Genomic DNA, 24526 nt, shown 5'->3' on the forward strand with positions numbered 1-24526 from the left:
AAATATTTTTTCAGTCTGTTCTTCGAACCTGTCGGTACATGGTTAGGTTACCTTGGATATTTCAGTTGATTTTTTTTTCATGTTCGGTGTTTGATATTGTTTACTACTGTTTAAAATTGAAGAGTGGCAAACAAAATAGTGTTTGTACAAATATCAAATCAAACCTTATCTGTCAAAAAATATCAAATATTTGACCTCCGGGCAAACAGTGTACGGCCACCTTAAGGGTGCTCATACACTGTTTGACCGAAGCCAAATATTTGACTCTTTTTGACAGATATAATTTGGTCGACGTGTACTGATCAAATATATGCTACACAAAACACAACAAGCAAATATACAATTTTTGGATGCCTCGAATACTTTTTTAGTCTGTTCTTCGAACCTGTCGGTACATGGTTAGGTTACCTTGAATATTTCAGTCGATTTTATCCATGTTCGGTGTTTGACATTGTTTAACACTGTTTAATATTTAAGAGTGGCAAACAAAATAGTGTTTGTACAAATATCAAATCAAACTTTATCTGTCAAAATATATGAAATATTTGACCTCCGGGCAAACAGTGTACGGCCACCTTAAGCTTTCAAACTAATAAAATTAAAATAATTATTGCTTACAAATCAGTGGCCTTTCCTTCTATCTCGGCCAAATGCTAGCTAGAATAAGTGATTTTTTTTTCCATTTATGTTCCATAGCCTACTTGTTTTTAAAACTTTCGAAACTTCTATGGTTCAAGGTTGTCACTTCGTTCAATCGATGTATCTGCGCTAACACGCACAATACGATATTGCTGTCGCCTTTGTAGAGCAACATATATCGCTAGCAACACGACGTGTTGGTTAAAAAGCAACATGTCGCCCATAATTTGGCAAATTTCGTTCATTAAGCAGATTTTTTGCATAATGTCAGGCGTTTTTATTGCTTTGATATGCGAAATACACAAAATATGTTTATTGCTCCGGTGTGCGAACCGGGGCTCTGGCAACCCTATACCGACCAACACAAGTTAAGCGAGGTTGAGCGTAGATAACATAAAGTAAGGCTCACGCTCAGGGCTCACGTATTGTTTATTGTTTGTAGTCAATATTTATACATATATGTTCAACATTTGATTACGTTAGAAACTTTCCTTTGGCAACCGATGTTTGGATACCCACCCAGAAGCTTTATTTGGCGATTTGCAATTAAAATTACTGCTGCAGAATCGCATGGAGCATTTCGTTTTTTAATTTAGGTTTTTATTTCTATGCTCATGATTTTCTATGCTGTCTACAAAAAGATGGCCGTATAGGACCTCCCCTGGTGCGAACCGCCTAAAGTGCGCTACACATACAACGTCCCGTCACCGTGAAGTCAACGTAAAGGAATGAAATGTCGAATATTCTCCGATGGACATCGTATGGTGGAATTCACATACTCAATTACCGGCAACTTTGACGTCGGCAAAATAAGTCCAAGAGAATAGTTGACGGGACGTTGACGGTGACGCTGTATGTGTAGCGCACTTGAAGCGAACCTTACACGGTCAAAATTATTGACAATATGATGACATTTGAGAGCATAATGACAACTGAATACAGCCGACGACGCAGAAATCCGGATTTTCTGATTTTCGATCATCAATATCGTGACATTTCATATGAATCCATGATGTTGACGTATTACCTTACGGACTTCGAGACTGTGTTGCCAGATTTGCAAGCGTTCCTGTAAGTTTGCGGACATTAAATTTTGGTTATTCTTTTTTGCGATTTCAATTAAATTTAATAAAGTTCTGAAATTCTAAGAAGCATAAATGAAAACATTTTGTTTGGAAAACGGATACTTTTAATAGCAAAATACAGTACTTTTCGCAATACAAATCAAAACCTCGAGGTAAACTGACAATGTGATGTGGATGAACCATAACAATGTTTTAATGTTCTGAACTCGGGTATTTTTTTTGTGCTAGCATGCGAAGTAACTACTTTAGTCTAAGTTGCGTGACATTCCGCTAAGAAATTCGGAAAATGAGAAGATCTAGGAAAATCACAGGTGGAAAAAACATCATGTGTTAATTCAAGGTACTGTTGAACCCCTATTATCGGAAGAACAGTCGGGAAAACTCACCGCGAATAACGAAAATCGCGGATGACAATTAAAAAATTCTTTCAACATGAAAACTATATTTTATCAGTACAGAATCATTAAACAATCCATCTATAAGGTCGTGTACACCAGTAGACAAATAATGTAAAATCCATAACCACAACAAAAGAATAGGCCCATGCTCACCTACAAATTCCGGAAAGGCCTATTGATTTACTATGGAACTCGCTGTCTCGAATAATCCACACCGCAGATCACCCGCTCGCGGATAATGGGGGTTCTACTGTATATGGTGAATATAAGATATAAACTATACCTAGTCTTATTTATAGAACAAAAATATTCACTTGCAGATAATATGACTAGCATATATTTTCACAAACTGAAAACACTGGCATCTCTGAGTGTTAAGGCCCATTTATACGTTGCTAGTAGCTGACTTCTCAATGGTTGACTCGCCTTGTCCGCTCACACAATAAGCCATATGAATAAAAACAGAATTCACCTTTACTTTACTTCATTCGAGCAGTCGAGCAGTGAGATTAAGTTTTTACTACGTTTGGTATGAATAAAATTAACAATTAAGTATTTACTTTTCGAAAATCGATGATAAGCTGATTTCGTATGAATAAAACAGCATTTATCAAGTATATACTTTGTAATTATCAAGTGTGCTCATGGGCATACTTTGGATCTGAAAATACATTCATTCGTTTTGATGTTATATCCGATTTATGTTTAATGCTGCTATCTTGTGCTTGAAGTTAAACAAGTTAACAATCCGCATTGATGGCATTGAGCTTCGTTTACTAGTTTAGGGGAGCGTAAAAAAATTGATTGATTTTCAGGCGGAAAGAACACGTTTATAAAATTTAAATTATGAATGAAAAATAATCCTTCCGTACCAAATTAGCATTCTGTTTAAATAAAAAAACACTTTTGTTTGCAGGTGGTGAAAAAATCTTGTACGAAAATTGTTTCTGAAGACAGCTTTATATTATAATGAAAAGTTTCAGTAATGTTGGGAATGTATAGACAAAGGGTTCAATAAAAGTCGGAAAAAGTGTTTTTAAGTGACTAAATAACATGATGAAAATTTTCATTCAAATTTTAACATTTAAAAACTGGCTTCGTGTCTTCTAATCTGATATGTATTACACTAACGAGATAGGGACCCAAATCATGATCCCTAATTGAAATTCGCCACCAGACGCCGACACTATTCCTTTGTCATCGCGAATACACGCTTTGTCCAAATAAAACCTAAACAATCAGTTGACAGATGTTTGACAAAGTAAAAACTATGTTCGAATTCGAACATGCGTTAAAATTAAATTAGTAAAGTAAAGTTTTATTCATACGGATTCAAGTAAATACTAGGAAAGTTAACTTTACTTGGAAACGGGCAGAATAAGTAAATACTTTTTTTTATTCATACGACCTAATGTGAGCTGCTGGCAAGAAACTAGATACTACGGCACAGGTTTACCAGAGATGCCAGGCGATTTTTCAAATGTCCATCAAATAGTAAGAAACAGCAATCAGATTCGAATTTGTCAGATGATTGATCCGAAATCGACTTCTTTATTGGCAGTTTTCGTCTTAGGTTTTCAGTTGAATTTATCATTACACAATTTTATCGCGAATCACACGCTGGCCGTGTTTAAAAATACTTTGTGCTGAATTTCTTTGAACTGAAGGTACTATCCGGAAAAAGCAGATTTTTGTAGAGACTATTTTGTAGAGACGGCCTATTTTGTAGAGACGGCCAAATTGGATTTTTCAAGATAAGCAATTTTAAAATGACAGCAGAGATAAAGGTATTTTATAAATTCGGTCAGTTCCTATTGGTCAAATTTATATTAATGTAGGATAATCCTACAGACATACAAACAGTTCAAGCTAAATAAAACCGTTTAATAAAGTAATTTGCTATTTTGTGATTGCGGCCATCTTGGATTTTAATTTTTCATGATCCACTGTGATCTACTATTCAAGCCCTTTCATTTGATACCCATATTAATGGTGTTTTGACATAATATGTAGTCCGCCTTTTGGTAGAATTTTGATGGATTTGCATTTTTCATAAATAATTGTGTTCTACTAGTCAAGCCCATTCATTTGATACCCATAATTATAGGGTTTTTAGAAAATATGTAGTCCGCCATTTTGTAGAGGCAGCCATCTTGGATTTACATTTATCATAAATAACCGTATTCTGCTAGTCAATCCCTTTCATTTGATACCCATATTGATGGGGTTTTGGAAAACCCACATTGATGAGGTTTTGAGGAAGAAAGGGATCCGCCATTTTGTAGCGGCCCCCATCTTGGATTTTCAAGATCATGAAATACGTAGTTTTGTAATGACTACAGAGATAAAAGTGTGTTCCAAATTTCAGATCAATCGGTCAACAGGAAGGGGATCAAATTTCTATTAATGTGGGTCAGCGCTACAAACATGTTACAAACATGCAAACATACAAACAGATTACAGGGCAAGCTAAATAAAACCGTTTAATAATAACGATTCCGCTTAGAAACTATGAGGGTTTTATTTGTTTTTCCAATAATTTTCAAGTCTATAAATATCTTCGCATATTTTCGAATATCTTAAAAATAGAGACATGTAAAGACAATGTAATGATTTGGCATCCCTGATTCGAGCGCTAAATTCCGTTTTTGACGTTTTGAGGGATGCGAATGCGAGTGAATTCAAAAAACTTTGAAGTAGCTCGCACGCCGAATCACACATGACACTAGGTCGTATGAATAAAACAAAGTATTTACTTATTCTGCCCGTTTCCAAGTAAAGTAAACTTTCCTAGTAATTACTTGAATCCGTATGAATAAAAGTTTACTTTACTAATTTGATCTTCGAATTCGAACATAGTTTTTACTTTGTCAAACATCTATCAACTGATTGTTTAGGTTTCGTTTCAAAACGTTTTTTTGGACAAAGCGTGAATTCGCGATGAAAAAGGAATAGGTCCCTATCTCGTTAGTGTAATACCTATCATATTAGAAGACACGAAACCAGTTTTCAAATGTTAAAATTTGAATGAAAATGTTCACATCATGTTATTTAATCACTTAAAACACTTTTTTCCGACTTTTATTTAACCCTTTGTCTATACATTTCCAACATCATTACTGAAACTTTTCATTATAATATAAAGTTGTCTTCAAAAACGTACGTATCGTATCGTATCGTATCGTACAAGAGTTTTTCACCACCTGCAAACAAAAGTGTTTTTCATTTGAACAGAATGCCAAATTGGTACGGAAAGGTTATTTTTCATTCATAATTTAAATTTTAAAAACGTGTTCATTTCGCCTGAAAAACAATCAATTTTTTTACGCTCCCCTGAACTAGTAAACGAAGCTCAATGCCATCAATGCGGATCGTTAACTTGTTTAACTTCAAGCGCAAGATAGCAGCATTAAACATAAATCGGATATGACATCAAAACGAATGATAGTGTTTTCAGATCCAAAGTATGCTCATGAGCATACTTGATAATAACGAAGTAAATACTTGATGAATGCTGTTTTATTCATACGAAATCAGCTAAACATCCATTTTCGAAAAGTAAATACTTTGTTGTTTCTTTTATTCATACCAAACGTAGTAAAAACTTAATCTCACTTCTCGACTGCTCGAATGAAGTAAAGGTGAATTTTGTTTTTATTCATACGGCCTACTAACTGGCATGATGTGTTCACACGGTGTGAGTAGCTGTACTGCAGTAACTGACTAGACCGACTCGTATGCTTACTCGCACCGTCTGAACCCGGCTTTAGGATGTGTTTTTGAGAAGGAAAAACAAATTTTGAATTGGCACGCCGAATCTAATTAGTATTCTATGTGAATGCCAATCTTTTTTTTCTGCAAATAGTGAGAAAGTCCTATACAAAAATTGTGTCTGAATTTGATTTTATATTTTAATAATAAGTTTTAGTAGGAATATCGCAAAATTTGGAGGATATAGGTTATGTTAGGGTCAGAACTACGTGCTTCCAGTAATTTTATAATAACAAATTGAAATTTTCATTCATATTTTACAAAATTAAATTTGCTTTTTAGCCTTCTTATCTGATGGAGAATAGTTTGGATCCCAAACTCGAATGTCGCCACTAGTCATCGCGGATACTTTCGTTGTCCCGGGTTGATGACGATATTGACCGTGTAAGGTGGCAAAATATTGATTGAGGCTAGATCGGATGTTGAAAGCCTGGCTGTCACGATATTGTCAATAATTTTGATCGTGTAAGGTGCCCATTAGAGTGAGCAGAAAGAATTGATGACTCGAAATCGATTAACTTATCCAAAATGGCCCTTCACTGCTGTTTACTCAAGTAGCAGAATGATGCAGTTCAAAATAAATATGTGCATATGTAAACGGGTCGTACATTTATCACAACTTCAAATTGCATGAAAGAATTCATTGATACTCACATCGTATAAATTTGCGCTAGTGTGAATGGTTGTTGCGATTTCTATAAATCTCATCATATTTCTTCACATGAATACATCACAAGTCTAAATCCGGTGTAGCTTTACTGTAGGAAATTAACTGTCTCAACGTAGTATTAGTTACTTAATTTTTTTTGTACTCAGTTGAGGTTCAGCCCTCTAACGGGCCGTGAGAACTAGGCATGTAATCAACGCAAATTCCAATACAACGACATGTTTACAATACTAAAATACACAAAAAATGTTGTTTAAAAACATTGAAAAATGTGGTGGCAATATAGTGTCCTATTCCAGAAAACGAGACGAGCAATTCGTCTCGTCTCGTCTCGGCTTCAGTCACCATATCCCATTCCAGTACACGAGTTTCATTGAAATGTTTTATTTGGTAGACTGGAGAGACTTCAGTCAGTTTTTCTCGGTATGATCAGTGATGTCAGATGTTTTTGTTTTGAGAAAAACAACAAACAGTTTTAAAATTGATCAATCGATACTCTTTCCTCAGTGCCAAAATATTTAAAAAAACATAACAAAAAGGGATAAGTTTCATATATCTTTCGGTTTCATTGATATTTTTCCTTGAGCGTATGGTTTCATCACTCAGACGTTTTGTTATTATGGATTTATTAGGGGCAATGTTAGTTCACCTAATCAACGATTTATTAAGAAAAGTTTCAAATCTATATTATATATATATATATATATATATATATATATATATGTTTTTCCAATAAAGTAGCTGTTTTGAATTACTCATTTTCGTTCAATATGTGAAGACCCTTTTCGTGCCGTGTTAATATATTCAAAACAGTCATCTAGCATCCCTGGATATGAGTTCAATGTTTACATTTGGCTGGGTCATACATCATACAATTAAAAGCAACCATTCTGGTGCCCCTGAACTTTTTTAAAATTTTATTGTAGAATCATTTGACGATAATTTTTTGATCATTCATTCTTGTGCTCGCAGAACAATACATGCTCGAGATAAGCGCAGCTGTCATCCTTAGTGGAAAAAATTTCGCTACTGGCAAGCGAAACCAAATCACATACAAAATTCCAGAACGACATTTACTTTCTTGGTGACTAAATGAACGAAATAAACTCTATCTGTTAATCTCAACAACCTCGTAGTACTGTAGCACTGCTTCATTATGATCAAGATTGGCGCAAATGCAATCCCAGTTGAAAGCAGTTTTGCGACTGGCACGCGAGCCCAAATAAATTAATAACCTAATATAACTTAATGAATAACTTAGTATTCCCCAAATAATTTTTGGTGCACAACCTTAACACCTGCTTCACCATAGCGTCAATTCAATACATTGATGACAGAAAACAAACAATGTTAACTGCTTGGAAAAATGCTGAATATTTGCCTCAGCAGAGATTCATTACTAATACCCTAGCGTAAATATTCCCCTCCCGCTATCTTCCCTCCTTGTTTACATCTATCATTACAAATGGGGTTTCAGCGAAGATGCACTATTTTTACGTACCGGTTATGAAGCATGCACGTACGCACACAAATATCCATATATCGATGGCTTGAAGCCACTGAATATACACACACTTATCTCCGTTTTGCGCTATTCGCAATAGAAGCCCTTTCTGTTTATATTTTCAGTCTAGATTAGCTTAGCCGTCAGAACGATACTGAAAGTTTGCCTTCCATCCTTGCTTGAGAATTTAAACTTCTTCAGTTCATTCGTCTCTAACCTTAAAAAAAGGTCTTTGAAAAACTTTATCCATCATATTACCCCTATTGCCTTGAGAAAGGCATTCGATCCCTCGCCGTCCAGCTCTCCCAGCAACGATGTTGTTCAGTCGATTTCCTCACGATGAATGAAAGTTTGCCTTCTTTCTTTCATTCTTTGTTTTTAAGAGGCTTTAAACTTTGCAGTTCATTCGATAGTTTGCCTCATCGAGATCCACTGTTTATACTCTAGGCAAATATTCCCCTTCATTCTTCTTCTTTTCCTTTGTTAACGGAGACTTAACATCTTACGATTTCCCCTTCGTTGCTCGTTATTGACAGGTCTGTTCGGGAAAGCACACAAATGGACAGAACAAATGTATGAGGAAATGAGAATGCTTCCAATTTTCATCACTTTAAACCATATACAGACTATGGGATTGTAATGTATAGCATATTAAACAAATCTTTGGGAATTTCCGATTCGATTGGTATACAAATCGCCAAAATCCGTTCGCGGCAAAAATAGTTATTAACGTTAACTTTATTTCATGAAAACGTAACCTGTTTTCTGATTTGGCACCCTTCATGAAAGACGTAGTTCTACGTCAAAATTAAATGAAGTGCATCGAACCTTGCATACAAATCATTTCGTTTCCACCGTGAATTTACGATCGTGATCAGGCGCATAAATTAACACGTTAGTCGCCCAACGTGACGTTTTTGAGTTTCTTGCGGGGCCCAACATGCGGATAAATTATCAAATGAAAATCAAATATAATTTGTAGACAACATTTACATGATCTAGCTTTTTTTTTTAATTTGTAGACAACTTTTACATGATCTAGCTTTTTTTGACGTAGGACTACGTCTTTCATTTCTATACCGGTGTGTAAAATCAAAGTTTCGAAAACGAAAGCGTTACGCCGGAGACCGAGATTTTGAGCATTAATAGCTCCTAAACAACTGAACGAAATGATATGATGAACACTTCATTCGAAAGATAGAATGTCTACGCATTATATACTTGTTACTTTTTTATCCAAAAACTTGTTTCAATAGTCTTAAAATTGATTTCAAAACAGGCTATTGAAATCACCAATCGGTATATAAGCGAGCGCCACTCGGAAATCCACTCAGTTCTAATTGAACAGCGATTGGAGCATGTTGTCGCTGTTGTGGTGAAGCTCTTCATTTATCATTAAAGCGCGAATGAACGGTGTCACCAAGAGCCTGTTTGTGCACCTTAGGCCAGAAGGGAATCCATCAGGAGGAGAGTGATGCCGCAAATGGTTCCCCGGGAAGAGATCGGAGCAGCCGCCACACACACACATACACGCGAGGAACTCTTCGTTTGGATGCCATTCAGCATAGAGAAAATTCCGGAAAGATTCAATCGTTGCTGAAAAATAATCTGCCAGTTCCCCTGGGAACTGAAAAATACATTCATGCGAAAGAGTTCATTTTAATGTTTTTTATCCATGTAATACTTATGACAGACATACAGCTGTACTTGCGTTGTACTTCGAAAATTGTATGTCTGTCACCATGTACAGCGCTAGAACCATGCAAGCAACTCGGTACAATCGATGTACCTGTACCGACCTGTTTTACCGCTGTACATGGCTACAGTTGTACTGTGCGCAGCGCCATAGACGGTTAGTGGTGGGTAGCATGAACAAGCAGAATCAAATCACTTGATAAACGTTCTTTTCATTGACTTTCTCTTAAGTTAATAACTCAGATTGGAAACTTGTTTGTTGTGTTTGATAGTTTAAACACTAAATAAAAACCTTTTTCATTGAAATATGTGATGGAAATTGGAAAAATATCTGATTGTCAGTTTGACATACGGTACAATGTACAACCAAAGTATGTCTGTCATGGTACGATGGTACCTGTACAACGCTGTACACGTACAACGCAAGTACAGCTGTATGTCTGTCCCTGGAATAACACTGCGACCAAATATTTTTCAATTAACACTCCTATACTCGCGCATTGGTCTGTCAGACCGAGAAATCAATAATTCGTTCATTTCTCAGAAAATATCAACACTACGACTTTGCGATTCTCTCTAGCTTCGTTATTCGTCGTTCGTCATCGTTTAGCGTATCACATGTGTTGTTACAAAGGGGACGTGTGCGACTTTTTAAACACTTTCGGTCTGACACACCGACGCGAGTATAGGAGTAACTTTTTTGGACAAGTGCCTTTTTCATATTCTAGAATATTGTTGAATGAAATGTATAAATTAATGTTAGTGGCGTGGAATATTTATTGAATACTAGCTAACCCGGCAAACTTCGTCCCGCCCATTTACTTGATTAATTCTCGAGTAATGCAGAAATTTGTGTTTTATTTGTATGGCAGCCACCCCTAAGAGAGGGGGGAGGGGTATCTAACCACTATAGAAACATTCATTGCACCCTAAAGTTTCCATATGCCTAATTTGGTTTAATTTGCTTGATTAATTCTCGGGTAATGCAAAAATTTGTGTTTCATTTGTACGGCAGCCCCCTCTAAGAGAGGGGGAAGGAGTATCTTAACACCATAGAAACATTTATTGCATCCTAAAACCTCCACATGCCAACTTTGGTTTCATTTGCTTGATTCATTCTCGAGTAATGCAGAAATTTGTGTTTCATTTGTATGGCAGCCCCCCCTTTGAGTGGAGGAAGGACTGTCTAACCATCATAGAAACATTTATTGCACCCTAAAACTTTCACATGCCAACTTTGGCTTCGTTTGATTGATTAATTTCCGAGTAATGCAAAAAATTGTGTTTCATTTGTATGGCAGCCCCCTCTAAGAGAGGGGGAAGGAGTATCTTATCACCATAGAAAAATTTATTGCATCCTAAAACCTCCACATGCCAAATTTGGTCTCATTTGCTTGATTAATTCTCGAGTAATGCAGAAATTTGTGTTTCATTTGTATGGCAGCACCACCCCCCCCCCTTTGAGTGGGGGAAGGACTGTCTAACCATCATAGAAACATTTATTGCACCCTAAATCTAGATAGATAGATAGATAGATAGATAGATAACGCATAAAATCATTACCGGACTATTATTATTTGATTTCTGTTCCTTTTGTAACTGGATTGAACGAACCGATATATTAACTATTCGTCGTTAGATTCATACGCTCAAAAGCAAAATATAAATGTTTGACTTTCGTATAGTTATTCGCTAAATATAATGGTCACACACATACACACTCGTGAAATAATTTCACTTGTGGGAGAATTGTAAACAGTAAACTATTAAGTAATCGGTGGCTTATGGTAATTTTTAACAGTTACAGTTTCGGGGATATTTTTTTATAATGAACAATATCGACAAGAAAACAAGAAAAAAAGGAAGTTCGTAGAAATTCTTTTATATCATCTTTTTATTCCCCATCTAAAAAAAGGCATTAATTCTTTGTTCACCAAGAATACAGAGACAAAGACTATTAGAAATATTTAAACTTTATATTCCAGAAACCTTTATCATTTGGTGATTATCTAGAAGGTCGTTATACATTCTTCTCTTCGATAAAAGACCCGAAAACACGCTACAACTGCATGAAATGTGAAAAATATGTTTGCTTCGAGCATGCAGTTATGGTATGTTCTGATTCATACTCCAATGAAACCACAATCGATTAATACGTTTCTATGTTATTTTATAACTCTTGCTACTTCCATACTTGACGGACCGATCTTCGGCTAACGATATCGTTTTATTGCTCGGCGATTATAATCTTCCGCATCTGCAATGGGGTTTTGATGAGGATGTCAACGGATACTTGCCTGTGAATGCTTCTAGCGATCCAGAACTCGTGCTAACTGAATCCATCTCATCCTATGGCCTCGTACAAATCAACTCTATTCCAAACATCAATGGCAGACTACTTGATTTGGTTTTTACAAACGCTCCCGATAATTTTGAAGGCCAGCCGCCGATATCACCACTTCTACCCGTTGATCCGCACCACCCACCATTCGAACTACAAATAGACATGCAGAGCTGTGTGCATATTTCAGCCACAACTGATTCCTTTGACCTGGATTTTAGACGATGTGATTTCAACTCTTTAAATAGCGTATTTTCATTGGTCGAATGGGAGGTACTTCTTCAAGATCGTACAGTTGATTCCGCCACCCATATGTTTTATGATACCCTGTTTGAGATCATACATTCGAAAGTACCCCGACGCCACCGTTCTATTAATAGGAACACCAGGAAGCCTTGGTGGACTGCAGAGTTGCGAAGGCTGCGAAACAAACTGCGTAAAGCACGCAAACGATTCTTCATCGATAAATCAAACGAAAACCGTGAATCTCTTCGCATCGTGGAAACATGCTATAAGGATCTTGTAGAGAACAGCTACAGGGCCTACCAGCAGAGACTTCAATCTGATATGAAACGGAACCCTACGGCGTTCTGGAAATTCGTTAGAGAGCAAAGAGCGAGTAATCGAGTACCACAAGTTGTCGAATACGGTAACACAACAGCAAACCTACCTGATGAAGTTGCCGATCTTTTTCGACGATTCTTCCAAAGCGTGTTCAAGACTGAGCTGCCTCAACCAGGATCTGGATGTTTTCGCAACCTACCGTCGCATCATATCCACCTACCATTCTTCAATTTTACCCACGAGGAAGTTTTAAGATCATTGCAAAAACTAGACGCGACGAAAGGAACTGGAGTGGACGACTTAGCACCTATCCTGTTGAAGAACTGCGCTTCATCATTGGCCTTTCCTCTGACAATACTCTTTAACAAGTCGCTCGAGGAAAGAACATTCCCTAGCCTATGGAAAACTGCGAAGATGATTCCTATCTACAAATCAGGCAGCTTGCGGCGCGTTGAAAATTACCGTGGAATATCCATCCTTTGTTGCCTAGGGAAGCTACTCGAATCACTGATCCACACAGTGCTACTGTCTGCAGCGAAATCGATGATATCTGAGTTCCAGCATGGATTTGTACCCCATCGTTCCACAACGTCCAATTTATTATGCTACACCAACGTGCTCTTTCGTGAAGTTGAACACAGAAATCAAGTGGACTCTGTTTATATTGATTTCTCGAAGGCTTTCGATACTGTTCCGCATATTCTTACAGTGAGAAAAATGAAGCACATGGGTTTTCCTGATTGGATATCCGATTGGTTGATGTCTTACCTGACCGGTAGGAAAGCTTTTGTTGAGGTGAACTCAGCACGATCCACAACATTCGATATAGCGTCCGGAGTCCCCCAAGGAAGTGTACTAGGGCCATTGATATTTGTAATCTTCATTAATGACTTGTGCCTACGAATATCTTCTGGAAAACTATTGTTTGCCGACGACCTTAAAATTTTCCGAGTCATCAAATCAGCTGCGGACTGCTGCAGCTTGCAGGCCGATATCGATTCTCTAGCGCAGTGGTGCAAAGACAACGGCATGCGTGTGAACACAAGTAAGTGCAAGGTGATCACCTTTAGTCGTTGCTACGAGCCGATAGACTACCGATACAAGATCGACACTCTTTTCTTGGATCGTGTACATTCTATCCGTGACTTGGGTGTTATCATGGACTCAAAGCTACGTTTCCACGATCACATCTCAGCTATCACCTCCAAAGCATTCTCTATCCTGGGATTTATACGTCGGAATGCGTCACAGTTCACCGACGTATATGCACTAAAAGCTTTGTACTGTAGTTTAGTGAGGAGCAACTTAGAGTACGCTGCACCGGTCTGGGCCCCATACCACGTTTCCGAGATTGTACGTATCGAGCGTGTACAGAAATGTTTCATTCGATTTGCATTGCGACATCTCCCGTGGAATGATCCCGTCCATCTTCCCCATTATTCGGAACGTTGTCGTCTAATCGACTTGGAATTGCTCACGGCAAGGCGACTGAAGATGCAACGACTGATTGTATTCGACATCCTCAGTGAAAACATCGAGTGTGCCGATCTTCTTCTGCATATTCCAATAAACGTTCCTCAACGTCAGCTGCGTTTCTCCGCATTAATTGCTGTTCCCGGACATAGAACATGCTATGGCTACAATAATCCATTCAGTTCCTGCCTTCGAGCCTTCAACAATGTCTGCCAAATTTTTGATTTCAACATGACCAAAGATTATTTTAAAGCTAGGATTAAGAATATATCATAAGTATAACCAGTCTGTACAATACTCTCGAAGACGATGAATAAATAAAATAAAAAAAAAAAATAAATAAATTATATTCAGTTGCTTACTTTTGATTAATAACAGTGAAAAATCGTTATTTGTGTTGGAGTATCAAAAATTACTCTGTTTTGAGGAGGCTGAATTCGATGACCACTAAAACATAATAAAGACGAAGAACATATTTTTTGGAGTTTTTTCATTTAATCATACCCTCTTCTTCAAATAAATGCCAATAAAGCCTGAAAAATACACATTGGCAACATTACAGAGAAGTTCAATTTTCGATCTGTGACACCGTGCGCGAGTATACGTGTTATGATTTTGCACGCGAGTACAGGAGGAGGGTTAAGTGCCATTAACAGGTGGTTATCGAGTTAGCATTAACCACTGGTGGGCTTCGAGTATCGAGGAAAATCGGGAAAAATCTAATCGTTGCTGAAAAATAATCTGCCGGTTCCCCTGGGAATTGAAAAATACATTGATGCGAAAGAGTTTATTCTAATGTTTTCTATCCATATGACACTGCAACCAAATACATTTGGTTTTGTGATTTTTCAAGCAGTCGCAATTAACAGGAAAGCTTCTGAAATTATTCTTCCCCATCAGTAGAAAATTTTCGTATCCAATATTGTATGCGCGCGCAACGGAAAATGTTTCGAATCGCGAAAATTATATAGTTTTCAATTGATTATTGCTCAGTCGCCGAAAGTTTCAAAATCAGAGAGTTCATTCGCCTATAGTTTGCCTTCCAATTTGCCATCGTAAACCACACCTTCTCTCGATTCAATCACGCACAAAAAGCATACATAAGCGATATTCTGGTGGTGAAACGCATTCATTTTTCGTGACGACATCAACAAGGCAACATCGTTATTGAACGAGCTGAACGAGCGGAACGAGCTGGCAGCGAGGGATCAAGAGATTCATTACCTGGCCTAACCTGACTTGAAACACATACAGTTTGTTTGGAACTGTGAGGGAGCGCAGAAAAGCTGATCCATCAGAAGAAGAGAAGACGACCGAGAAATTATCAGCACCGAAAAACGGTTCCATTTGAGATATCGAAGCGGCCGCCACAACACACATATATATACGTGCGGAACTTCTTCCGTTTAAATGCCATCCAGCATCGAGAAGATTCAGTTCCCCTGGGAATTGAAAAATACATCCATGAGAAAGAGTTTTTTTAAATGTTTTCTAATATATAACACTGCGATCAAATACATTTGGTTCTGTGATTTTTCAATCAAGTGCAATTAACAGGTGCTTATCGAGTTAGCATTAACCACTGGTGGGCTTCGAGTATCGGAGATTATCTGGGAAGATGTTATTGTTGCTGAAAAATAATCTGCCAGTTCCCCTGGGAATTGAAAAATACATTCATGCGAAAGAGTTTATTTTAATGTTTTCTATCCATATAACACTGCGACCAAATACATTTGGTTTTGGGATTTTTCAATCAAGTGGAATTAACAGGTGCTTACATATAACATATAACACTGCGACCAAATACATTCGGTTATGTGATTTTTCAATCAAGTGTGATTGGCAGGAAAGGTTCTGAAGAGTATTCTTACTCATCAGTAGGATATGTTCGTTTCCAATATTGGATGCGCGCGCAACGGAAAATGTTTCGCATCGCGAAAAACATAATTCTCAATCGATTATTGCTCAGTCGCTGAAAGTTTCAAACTCATTCTCATTCGCCTCTAGTTTGCCTTTCAAATTACCATCGTAAACCACACCTTCTTTCTATTCAATCACGGACAAAAAGCATACCTACGGGGGTCTCCGTAGCCACAATGGTTGCGCGTTCGCTTAGTAAGCGATCGATCGTGAGTTCAAAACTCAGGGCCCTCATTGACCATCTTTGTGTTGTTACAGAATAGCTACGTCCACGCAACAATCATCAGCGATGGAGATTGATCCACGGTCGAAATAAGATCGATTCATCCATACAACTGCTCTGCTCTGCAAGACACATCGGGCTGCTGTTCTATAAATAACTCAACAATGATCAATCAACTGTCTCCGCTGTCCGGTGGTCTAACTGGATAATGGAAGAACAGAAAGAATACTCTTACGCCTAAATGGCTACTGTGTGAATGTACCATATGTAATGGTATAGAAGGAATACTGTCGAATGGCAACTGTGTGTAATGTGCTAATTATAGATATGATAACCATGTGACATGTACACGATTAAAATTCGGCCCTGTTACAGCAAAAATGCTATTGAGCCTCAAATAAAATAAATGGGATAAAAAAAAAAAAAAAATCTCGGTCTCCGGCGTAACGCTTTCGTTTTCGAAACTTTGATTTTACACCCCGGTATAGAAATGAAAGACGTAGTCCTACGTCAAAAAAAGCATACTTAAGCTTAAGAGATTCATTACCTGGCCTGACCTGAAACGCATTCAGTTAGTTTGGAATTGTGAGGAAGCGCAGAAAAGCCGATCAAGCAGAAGAAGAGAAGACGACCGAGAGAATACCAGCATCGAAAAACGGTTCCGTTTGAGACATCGAAGCAGCCGCCACACACATATATACGTACGGAACTTCTTTCGTTTAAAGGCCATCCAGCATCGAGAAGATTCCGGAAGAATATTATCGTTGCTGAAGAATAATCTGCCAGTTCCCCTGGGAATTGAAAAATACATTCATGCGAAAGAGTTTATTTAAATGTTTTCTAACCATATAACACTGCGACTAAACACATTTGGTTTTGTGATTTTTCAATCAAGTGCAATTAACAGGTGGTTATCAAGTTAGCATTAACCACTGGTGGTGGACTTCGAGAAGGATCGAGAAGAATCCGGAAAAATGTTATCGTTACTGCAAAACAATCTGCCAGTTCTCCTTGGAATTGAAAATTACATTCAAGCGGAAAAGTTTATTTTAATGTTTTCTATCCACAAAGTACTGCTGCGATCGAATACATTTGGTTTTGTGATTTTTCAATCAAGTTATTAGCAGGAAAGCTTCTGAAGATTATTCTTCCCCAAAAGTAGGATATTTTCATATCCAATATTGGGTGCATAAAACCTTGTACCTCCAACGTAACGCTCTCGTTTTCGAAGTCCTCCAAATATTCATTTATTCTTTCATTCAGAATGGATTCAGATTCAACTTCAAACAAATGATCACTAAATCAACGATAGTCCCTACGTCACCATTGCGGTTATACCATAGATATAACCCACTTCCTGTTTTTGTCATTATCTGTCGGAAAACGCTGCAATGAATAATGCAATGAATTCGGATGTACAGTAGAACCCCGATTATCCGTGGCGCGGATTATTCGCGGCAGCGAGTTTCATAGTGAATCTATAGGTACTCCCGAAATTTATCACTGAGCGGTAGGCTGCTTCTTTTTTTGTTCATGGCTTTTATATTATTTGGCCATTGGATTGCGTTATCCGCGGTGAGCTTGATTGACTATTTAGCGGATAATCGGGGTTCTACTGTAATTTCATTTGAAAACGGGTAATGATAGTTACGGATCATGATAGATATCTAATTCTTGTCGTATATGTAGAACTAAATTTCCCTTCTGGGTATAGCTTCTTTGGTTTCTGGATCTATACCATCTATACGCAATCATAGCCAAGCTATTAATCTTAGTTATACATGAAATAAAATCGTTCGATGCTAAGTTTCAGGTGATTAACATGTGAATATTAAATATCTTGCAACAGTTACCTCAAATTGCCTAGGTACACTTTACTCCCTTCGTCGCGGGAGAAGACAATTTGTATCGATATTATCGGATCTGGGACGCACACACAGATTTGCATTCGTTACGAGAATACATTTAAGAAAACTGAAAACATTCTACCAGAACGCATCTCCTTGTTGCATCAAATTGGAATATTTCGGAGGATAAACTCGACTGGTTTTTCAACTCGTAGACCTAATTTTTATTTGTAAACGTGTACATTACAACTGTAAAAATCGTAATGTTACAGGGAATAAAAGCAGTGTGCTTCTTTTTCCGCACGTCGTATCTTCCGATGAGAAAGAATCTAACCGAAAAGACCTGCAAACAAACACTCGTTAGTTCTATATAGGCTCATTGAGGCAGACAGTAGACTTACCGAATCCCATATCATCATCAGATTCCTCGGGTTCTTCCTCCTTCTTCTCTTCTTTCTTCTCGGCAGCAGCTGGGGCTGCAGCGGCAGCGGCACCACCAGCAGCTGGTGCAGCGCCACCGGAACCTACGCCGGATCCAATGTTGGTGATCAAGTCCTTAACATTGATTCCCTCCAGAGCCTTGGCGAAGAGACCGGGCCAGTATGGCTCGATGTCGACGTTGGCAGCCTTCAGGATGGTCGAGATCTTCTCATCCTATGAAATTAAGAGAGTAACATTAGTTTATTCAATATTTCTTCCTGGACAAACGCTTGATGATAAAAAGCGTGATTTTTAAACGAAGTAAACAAGGTAATCATAACCTCGAAACACCGAACAATTCACTTTATAATTAATCACCGATAGATCCAAGATATTTTTCACATGGTATCGGGTGATGTATGTTAACACATGGCAACGAGTAATGCAAGTTTATAAATCAGTGAAGTCCATTGATACACAACTGTTTGCACTGTTGTTCACCATCGCGTTGTTCCGAATAATTAATGTTTCACGAGATACTTACGGTAACGGCGACATCGTCGTCAACGAGGATGAGCGCCGAGTACACACAGGCTAATTCAGCTTTGTTAAGAGCCATTCTTAAAAAAGAAAACCGTGCAAGTCGTCAATTATTTGACCTTAGCTCCGGGTGAGAACACTGCACAGTATGGAATCTACTTTGCAAAAGAGGCTGAATCTAGCGACGACGACAGCTCGTGGCGGAAATAAAGGTTGCGTTCCTTCATTTGTCAGAGAATTGTCAAAAATGACGCTGCTTTTGAAAATTTAGTTTGATTGTTCTGAAGGGCGAAGCAATGTCCCGGAAAAAAAGTATGGAGATGGTAGAGTTTCGAGTGACATAGCATGCGCTGCCATAACTATTTCTCAAATAGTGACGTCAGTCGTGTTTATCTTGGATTGCCCATCGCAATACTATTTTCAGGAAGTAATTTATCAATTAAAAACGTGCATTTTTTTAGAGTTTCCGCTGAATATGAGTGATAGTGTGCAGTGAATCTTTGTGAAATCACGTCGAAAAGGACGAAAAAAGTGATATTTCCATGTGCCATTTTCACTCCCCCACGTTCATAGAAACAGACGAAGTTTCATTATTTTAACGTTATGAAGTGTATGTTTCGAAGGTTCTTAGTGTCAGTGTGTATGTAGTAAGAGAATAATCGCCAATTAATCAAAATTTCACCGAGAATGTTACTGATTTCAAGAACTAAGTGTACGATTGATATACGAAAAATTATGTCTGCTGATGATTTTCAGCAATATAAACGAAAGAAAGTTTCTGCAGTTGATGGAAGGCGTAATATTTTTTCTTGATGATACCGAAGCTAATGATCCCATTGAAATGAGATCCATCAATTTTACTTACTTTGACCTGTCTCCATTTAGGCAGTACAAGTTTATTTTCTAGTAGGGAATTGAATAAATCTAGCAAGCGTCTTTTTGCGATATCGGGATGGTCATTATTAAAAACATCGTCTTTGGATGAAGAGTTGTTCGATGAAGACCATTTTTTTTTTTGAAGACGTATATTTTCTAAGTTTTGTTTTATATGCCATTCATTACAATACCATAGTCTGTATATGCTTTAAATTGATGAAAATTGGAAGTGCTCCCTTTTCCCCATACATTTGTTCTGTCCAATTGCGTACTTTCCCGAACAGAGCTGTCAATAACGGGCAACTTATGCAGCCGCTAGAATAGAAACAACGAAAGGAGAAAGCGGAAAAAGAATATTCGAAACAACAAAGGTCACTTATTATAGAGAAGAGTGCAAATGATTATAGGTAGATATCGCCAAAACAGTTCACTTTGACGTACGGTTTAGTCACTAACCGTTCATCTAAGTGAATCAGTTCTTTTAAAGTGTTCTTTCGTTCAGCGGTGTTGGTTTTCCACCAACGGGACTGAAGGGGTTGATTCCGGGATTATAATGCTCCAAAGAATAAAACACAGGAACTTGGTGTAGTTCAATGGAGATTATAATATACCTATGAAATGTAATTTTACTTAATCTATAAGTTATAACATAATAAAATATTTGTGGTTTTCATACATAATGTTGTGTTTCGATAATGTTTGTGATTATGATAAAATGTTGTGATTGTATTGTTCTTATTGTTTGTTTCCAATCTATGTTCACTTACGTTTAGTCCCCTAAGTGTTTTTTAAATTCCTTGTATATGTTTAATCCTGTTTTGTGGAGAAACAGTTTAGGCTAATAAATCCTTATAAATAAATTCAACCATACCTCGATATTTAATGTTCTTATATGTAATTCTTGTGTGTGATTGAAATTTATGTGATTTAGATTCACCGGTGACTTTCTTGGGATCAAAATGGTAGCACTACAATGGTTGTTTTATTTACCTTCTCTATTGCTCTCTACTCTACTTGTGTTCGTATGTGTTGTCCAAGGTTGTTGTATGATGGGTGCGCGTTTGCAACCAGGGGCTGCTAACACTCCCCCGCGTATGTCGACCACCTAGTCGACTTACTTTCCTTCGCGAACGTCCAATACAGCAAGCTTAACCACAGGGCGCTCATACACTCCCCCGGATGTTCGAACCGTTGCGGATCTTACTTCTCCATCTTTGCCAGGACGAGTTGCTATTACCCTTCCCTTTGGCCAACAATTGCGAGGTAACTTTGGATCTACAACGATGACCACGTCACCGATCTTCACCGGTAGCACACAGGCTGAATGCCACTTGGTTCTCCTAGTTATCTCTGGTAGGTATTCCGATAGCCAACGTTTCCAAAATTGGTTGGCAATGATCTGAGAAGTTCGCCAACATTGACGCACGACAACGCTGCTATCATCTAAAAACGTAAGTGGCTTCGTCCCGTTAGAGCTTCCAAGAAGAATGTGATTAGGGGTTAGTGCTGGAGCCGCGTGATCTTCGATTGGAACGTGTGTAAGCGGCCTTGCATTTAATGAACCTTCTATTTCAGTCAGCGCATTACGTAGTACTTCGTCTGATGGTTTACGGGGTATTTCTAGAGACATCAGATTGCTCTTCACGCTGCGGATCATACGCTCCCAACTACCACCCATATGGGGCGATGCTGGTGGATTAAACGACCATGCTATTTCGTAACCCAAAAACTCTTTTATGATGGCTTCTTTGTTCAGCAGTTTATCCACTCTAGTCAACTCGTTGCTAGCGCCAACAAAGTTGGTTCCGCGATCACAGTAAACGTGACGAGGAACTCCACGACGAGCAATTAAATTGCGGATAGCCATGATGCAGGAATCGGTGCTTAGTGAATGGACGACTTCTATGTGAACAGCTCTGATCGTCATACATGTAGCCAGCATTCCCCATCGTTTTTCAACTCTTCTTCCTATGGCTACCTCCATCGGTCCGAAATAGTCTATCCCTACGTGGGTAAAGGGTCGAGAATGTGCTGCTAATCTAGCAGTTGGAAGGTCCGCCATGATTGGAGATGGTACTGCTCTGGCGTTCTTGCAGCGTTGACAGGCTCTTCTAGCCTTGGCGTAGCAAACGCGAATTCGCGAAATCGAGTATTTTTGTCGTATCTCATTTATAACAGTCTCATGGTTTAAATGGTGAAATTTGTGGTGGTAATGCATGATAATCAAGGTAGTAACGTAGTGGTCACGGGGTAAAATTATAGGATTTTTTGCTTCTTCTGTAATGAACACACAGTTGGAAATTCGGCCTCGCATCCTCAGAACTCCTCGGTCATCTAACCAGGGGCTGAACTTAACTAGAGAACTGCTTCTCGATATGAGTTGTTGTTTTCTTAGAGCAGTTATTTCATCAAGGAAAACATCCTGTTGGGCTTGACGGACCACATGTTCCTCGGCCGCACGTTTCTCCTCTAAATATAACGGTCCGGTGCAAATTGATTGATGTTTGCTCTTCAGACGACAGTTGTTCGGAAAACGAAACACAAATCCGACGACGTTGATCAGCCGTTGCCATTTGGAGAAATCAGTAACACATATTAGCGGTGATTGGTTCGACAGGTGAGCCACCAAATTGGGACGCAACTCTTCATTGGTTGAGCTCTTTCGTATTGGTTGTTGTGGCCAATCTTCTTCGGTTTTCCACAGGAATCTAGGACCGTTGAACCATCTGCTGTTTGGTGTCAGATCCGGTTTAGTCTCCCACTTTGTTGCATCATCTGCCACATTATGTTTCGTAGGCACCCAACGCCACTCTTCCGCCTCTGTTATGTCGAGAATCTCGCTAACCCGGTGCGCTACGAACTGTGTAAAACGACGGTGATCGGAATTAATCCAGCATAAAACGTCGCGAGAGTCAGTCCAAAAAATGCGTCTTGTAATTTGAATTGAGAGACATGCTAGAATCGTATGTGCTAATCTTCCTCCTAACACGGCGGCCTGCAGTTCGAGTCTTGGAATAGATTGGAACTTTAACGGTGCGACTCTGGTTTTTGCGGCAACTATGGTACATTTTATCTGATCACCACAGATGAAACGAAGGAATGACACACCAGCAAACCCGTTCTCACTAGCGTCGACAAAGGTGTGAAACTCAGCTTGATACTCGCAGGACGTTTGAGCAAAATAACACCGGGAAACTCGTACTTTTTCAACTGTTAGTAGCACACGCAGCCAGGATCGCCATTTATCGAACAAAACATCGTTGATGGTGTCGTCCCACTGAACACCAGAGCGCCAAATTTCCTGCAGCAAAATCTTCAGGAATATGAGAAAATGCGCAATCAATCCGAGAGGGTCAAAAATTGTCATAAGAACTCGAAGCACTTCTCGTTTTGTTGGTCGACGTAGTCCTTTCAACAACGTTTCTTCATATCGGTCCCATCCGACTCTGTATGTGAACGAATCCGACTCTGTACACCACCACAATCCTAGTACTTTCTCGGTGCATATTTCAGTAGACAAATCCAGACTTTTCGCGTTCGCTTTTGGCTGATTCAATACAGTTATAACAGCTGTTGAGTTACTGACCCAGTTACGGATTTCGAACCCGCCTTGGGCATGTACGTACGTTACCTCCTGAGCTAGTCGAATAGCTGTTTCTTCGGAGTCTACGCTCATCAACATATCGTCCACGTAGTGTTGCTGGACGATAGCGTTCACTGCATCTGCGTATTTCCTAGAGAACCGTTCAGCATTTATGTTTTTAACATATTGAGCGCTGCTTGGAGAGCAGCACGCACCGAAAGTCATTACACACATTTCATAAACAATAATCTCTCCTGTATTGTCTCTCCAAAAGAACCGCTGGCATGATCGGTCTGTTTCGCGGATTTGGATTTGGTGAAACATTTCGCGTATATCCCCAGTTAGTCCTACACGGTGCTTCCGAAATTGCAACAGAATAGAGAAGAGCGAACACATTTGGTCCGGGCCCTTCAAGAGTGCAGAATTTAGAGACGTTCCGAATACGGTAGCTGCTGCATCCCAGACTAATCGAACCTTTCCAGGTTTGTTTGGATTGACCACTGGGAATATTGGCAAATACCACGCGCGTGAAACAGGCAAATTTTCTTTTTCTTTAGACAATTTCCGTATGTATCCTTTCTGCAGGTAATCAACTATTTTCTGGTTCATAACCTTCAAAAGCTCCGGATCTTTCTGCATTCTTTTTTCCAGTAGCTGATACCGACGAAGAGCCATTGGCCGGCTATCAGGTAAACGAATATCATCGTATCTCCACAACAAACCAGTCTCGAAGTTGTCTCCAGTGTACTTAGTGAGAGATTCGAGCATTGAACAGGCTCTTTGATCTTCGGACGACAACAGAGCACGACTGGGTCTTACTACTCCAAGACTATCGAGAGCGAAGTACTCCTTCATGGCGTTATGTAAGAATTCGTCCGAATGTTCTTCGGAATGCACATGGAAAGAGTAGTGCACCAAATTCGACGCATTGTTCTCGCCATTACCACCACAAACGGTCAAACCCAAACGAGTCTTTATCG

The 24526-nt window shown here is 38.7% G+C and overlaps 2 protein-coding genes across 2 annotated transcripts; both read right to left on the reverse strand.

Annotated features, from left to right (window-relative positions):
• Nucleotides 1–18327: 18327 nt before the first annotated feature.
• LOC129775629 (60S acidic ribosomal protein P1) lies at nt 18328–19278 on the reverse strand. The gene is made up of 3 exons (XM_055780591.1): nt 19092–19278; nt 18529–18781; nt 18328–18470 (listed from the first exon to the last, which is right to left on the reverse strand). The coding sequence occupies exons 1-3, from the start codon at nt 19164–19166 to the stop codon at nt 18457–18459; spliced, it is 342 nt and encodes a 113-aa protein (XP_055636566.1). The 5' UTR covers nt 19167–19278; the 3' UTR covers nt 18328–18456.
• A 1799-nt stretch (nt 19279–21077) lies between these two features.
• Nucleotides 21078–23645, reverse strand: LOC129773663 (uncharacterized). Its single transcript, XM_055777307.1, has one exon. It carries the CDS (start codon nt 23643–23645, stop codon nt 21078–21080), a length of 2568 nt encoding a protein of 855 aa, XP_055633282.1.
• Between the last annotated feature and the right edge of the window lie 881 nt (nt 23646–24526).

The sequence above is a fragment of the Toxorhynchites rutilus genome, chromosome 3 (genome assembly GCF_029784135.1).
Source record: "Toxorhynchites rutilus septentrionalis strain SRP chromosome 3, ASM2978413v1, whole genome shotgun sequence".
Classification (NCBI taxonomy): domain Eukaryota; kingdom Metazoa; phylum Arthropoda; class Insecta; order Diptera; family Culicidae; genus Toxorhynchites; species Toxorhynchites rutilus.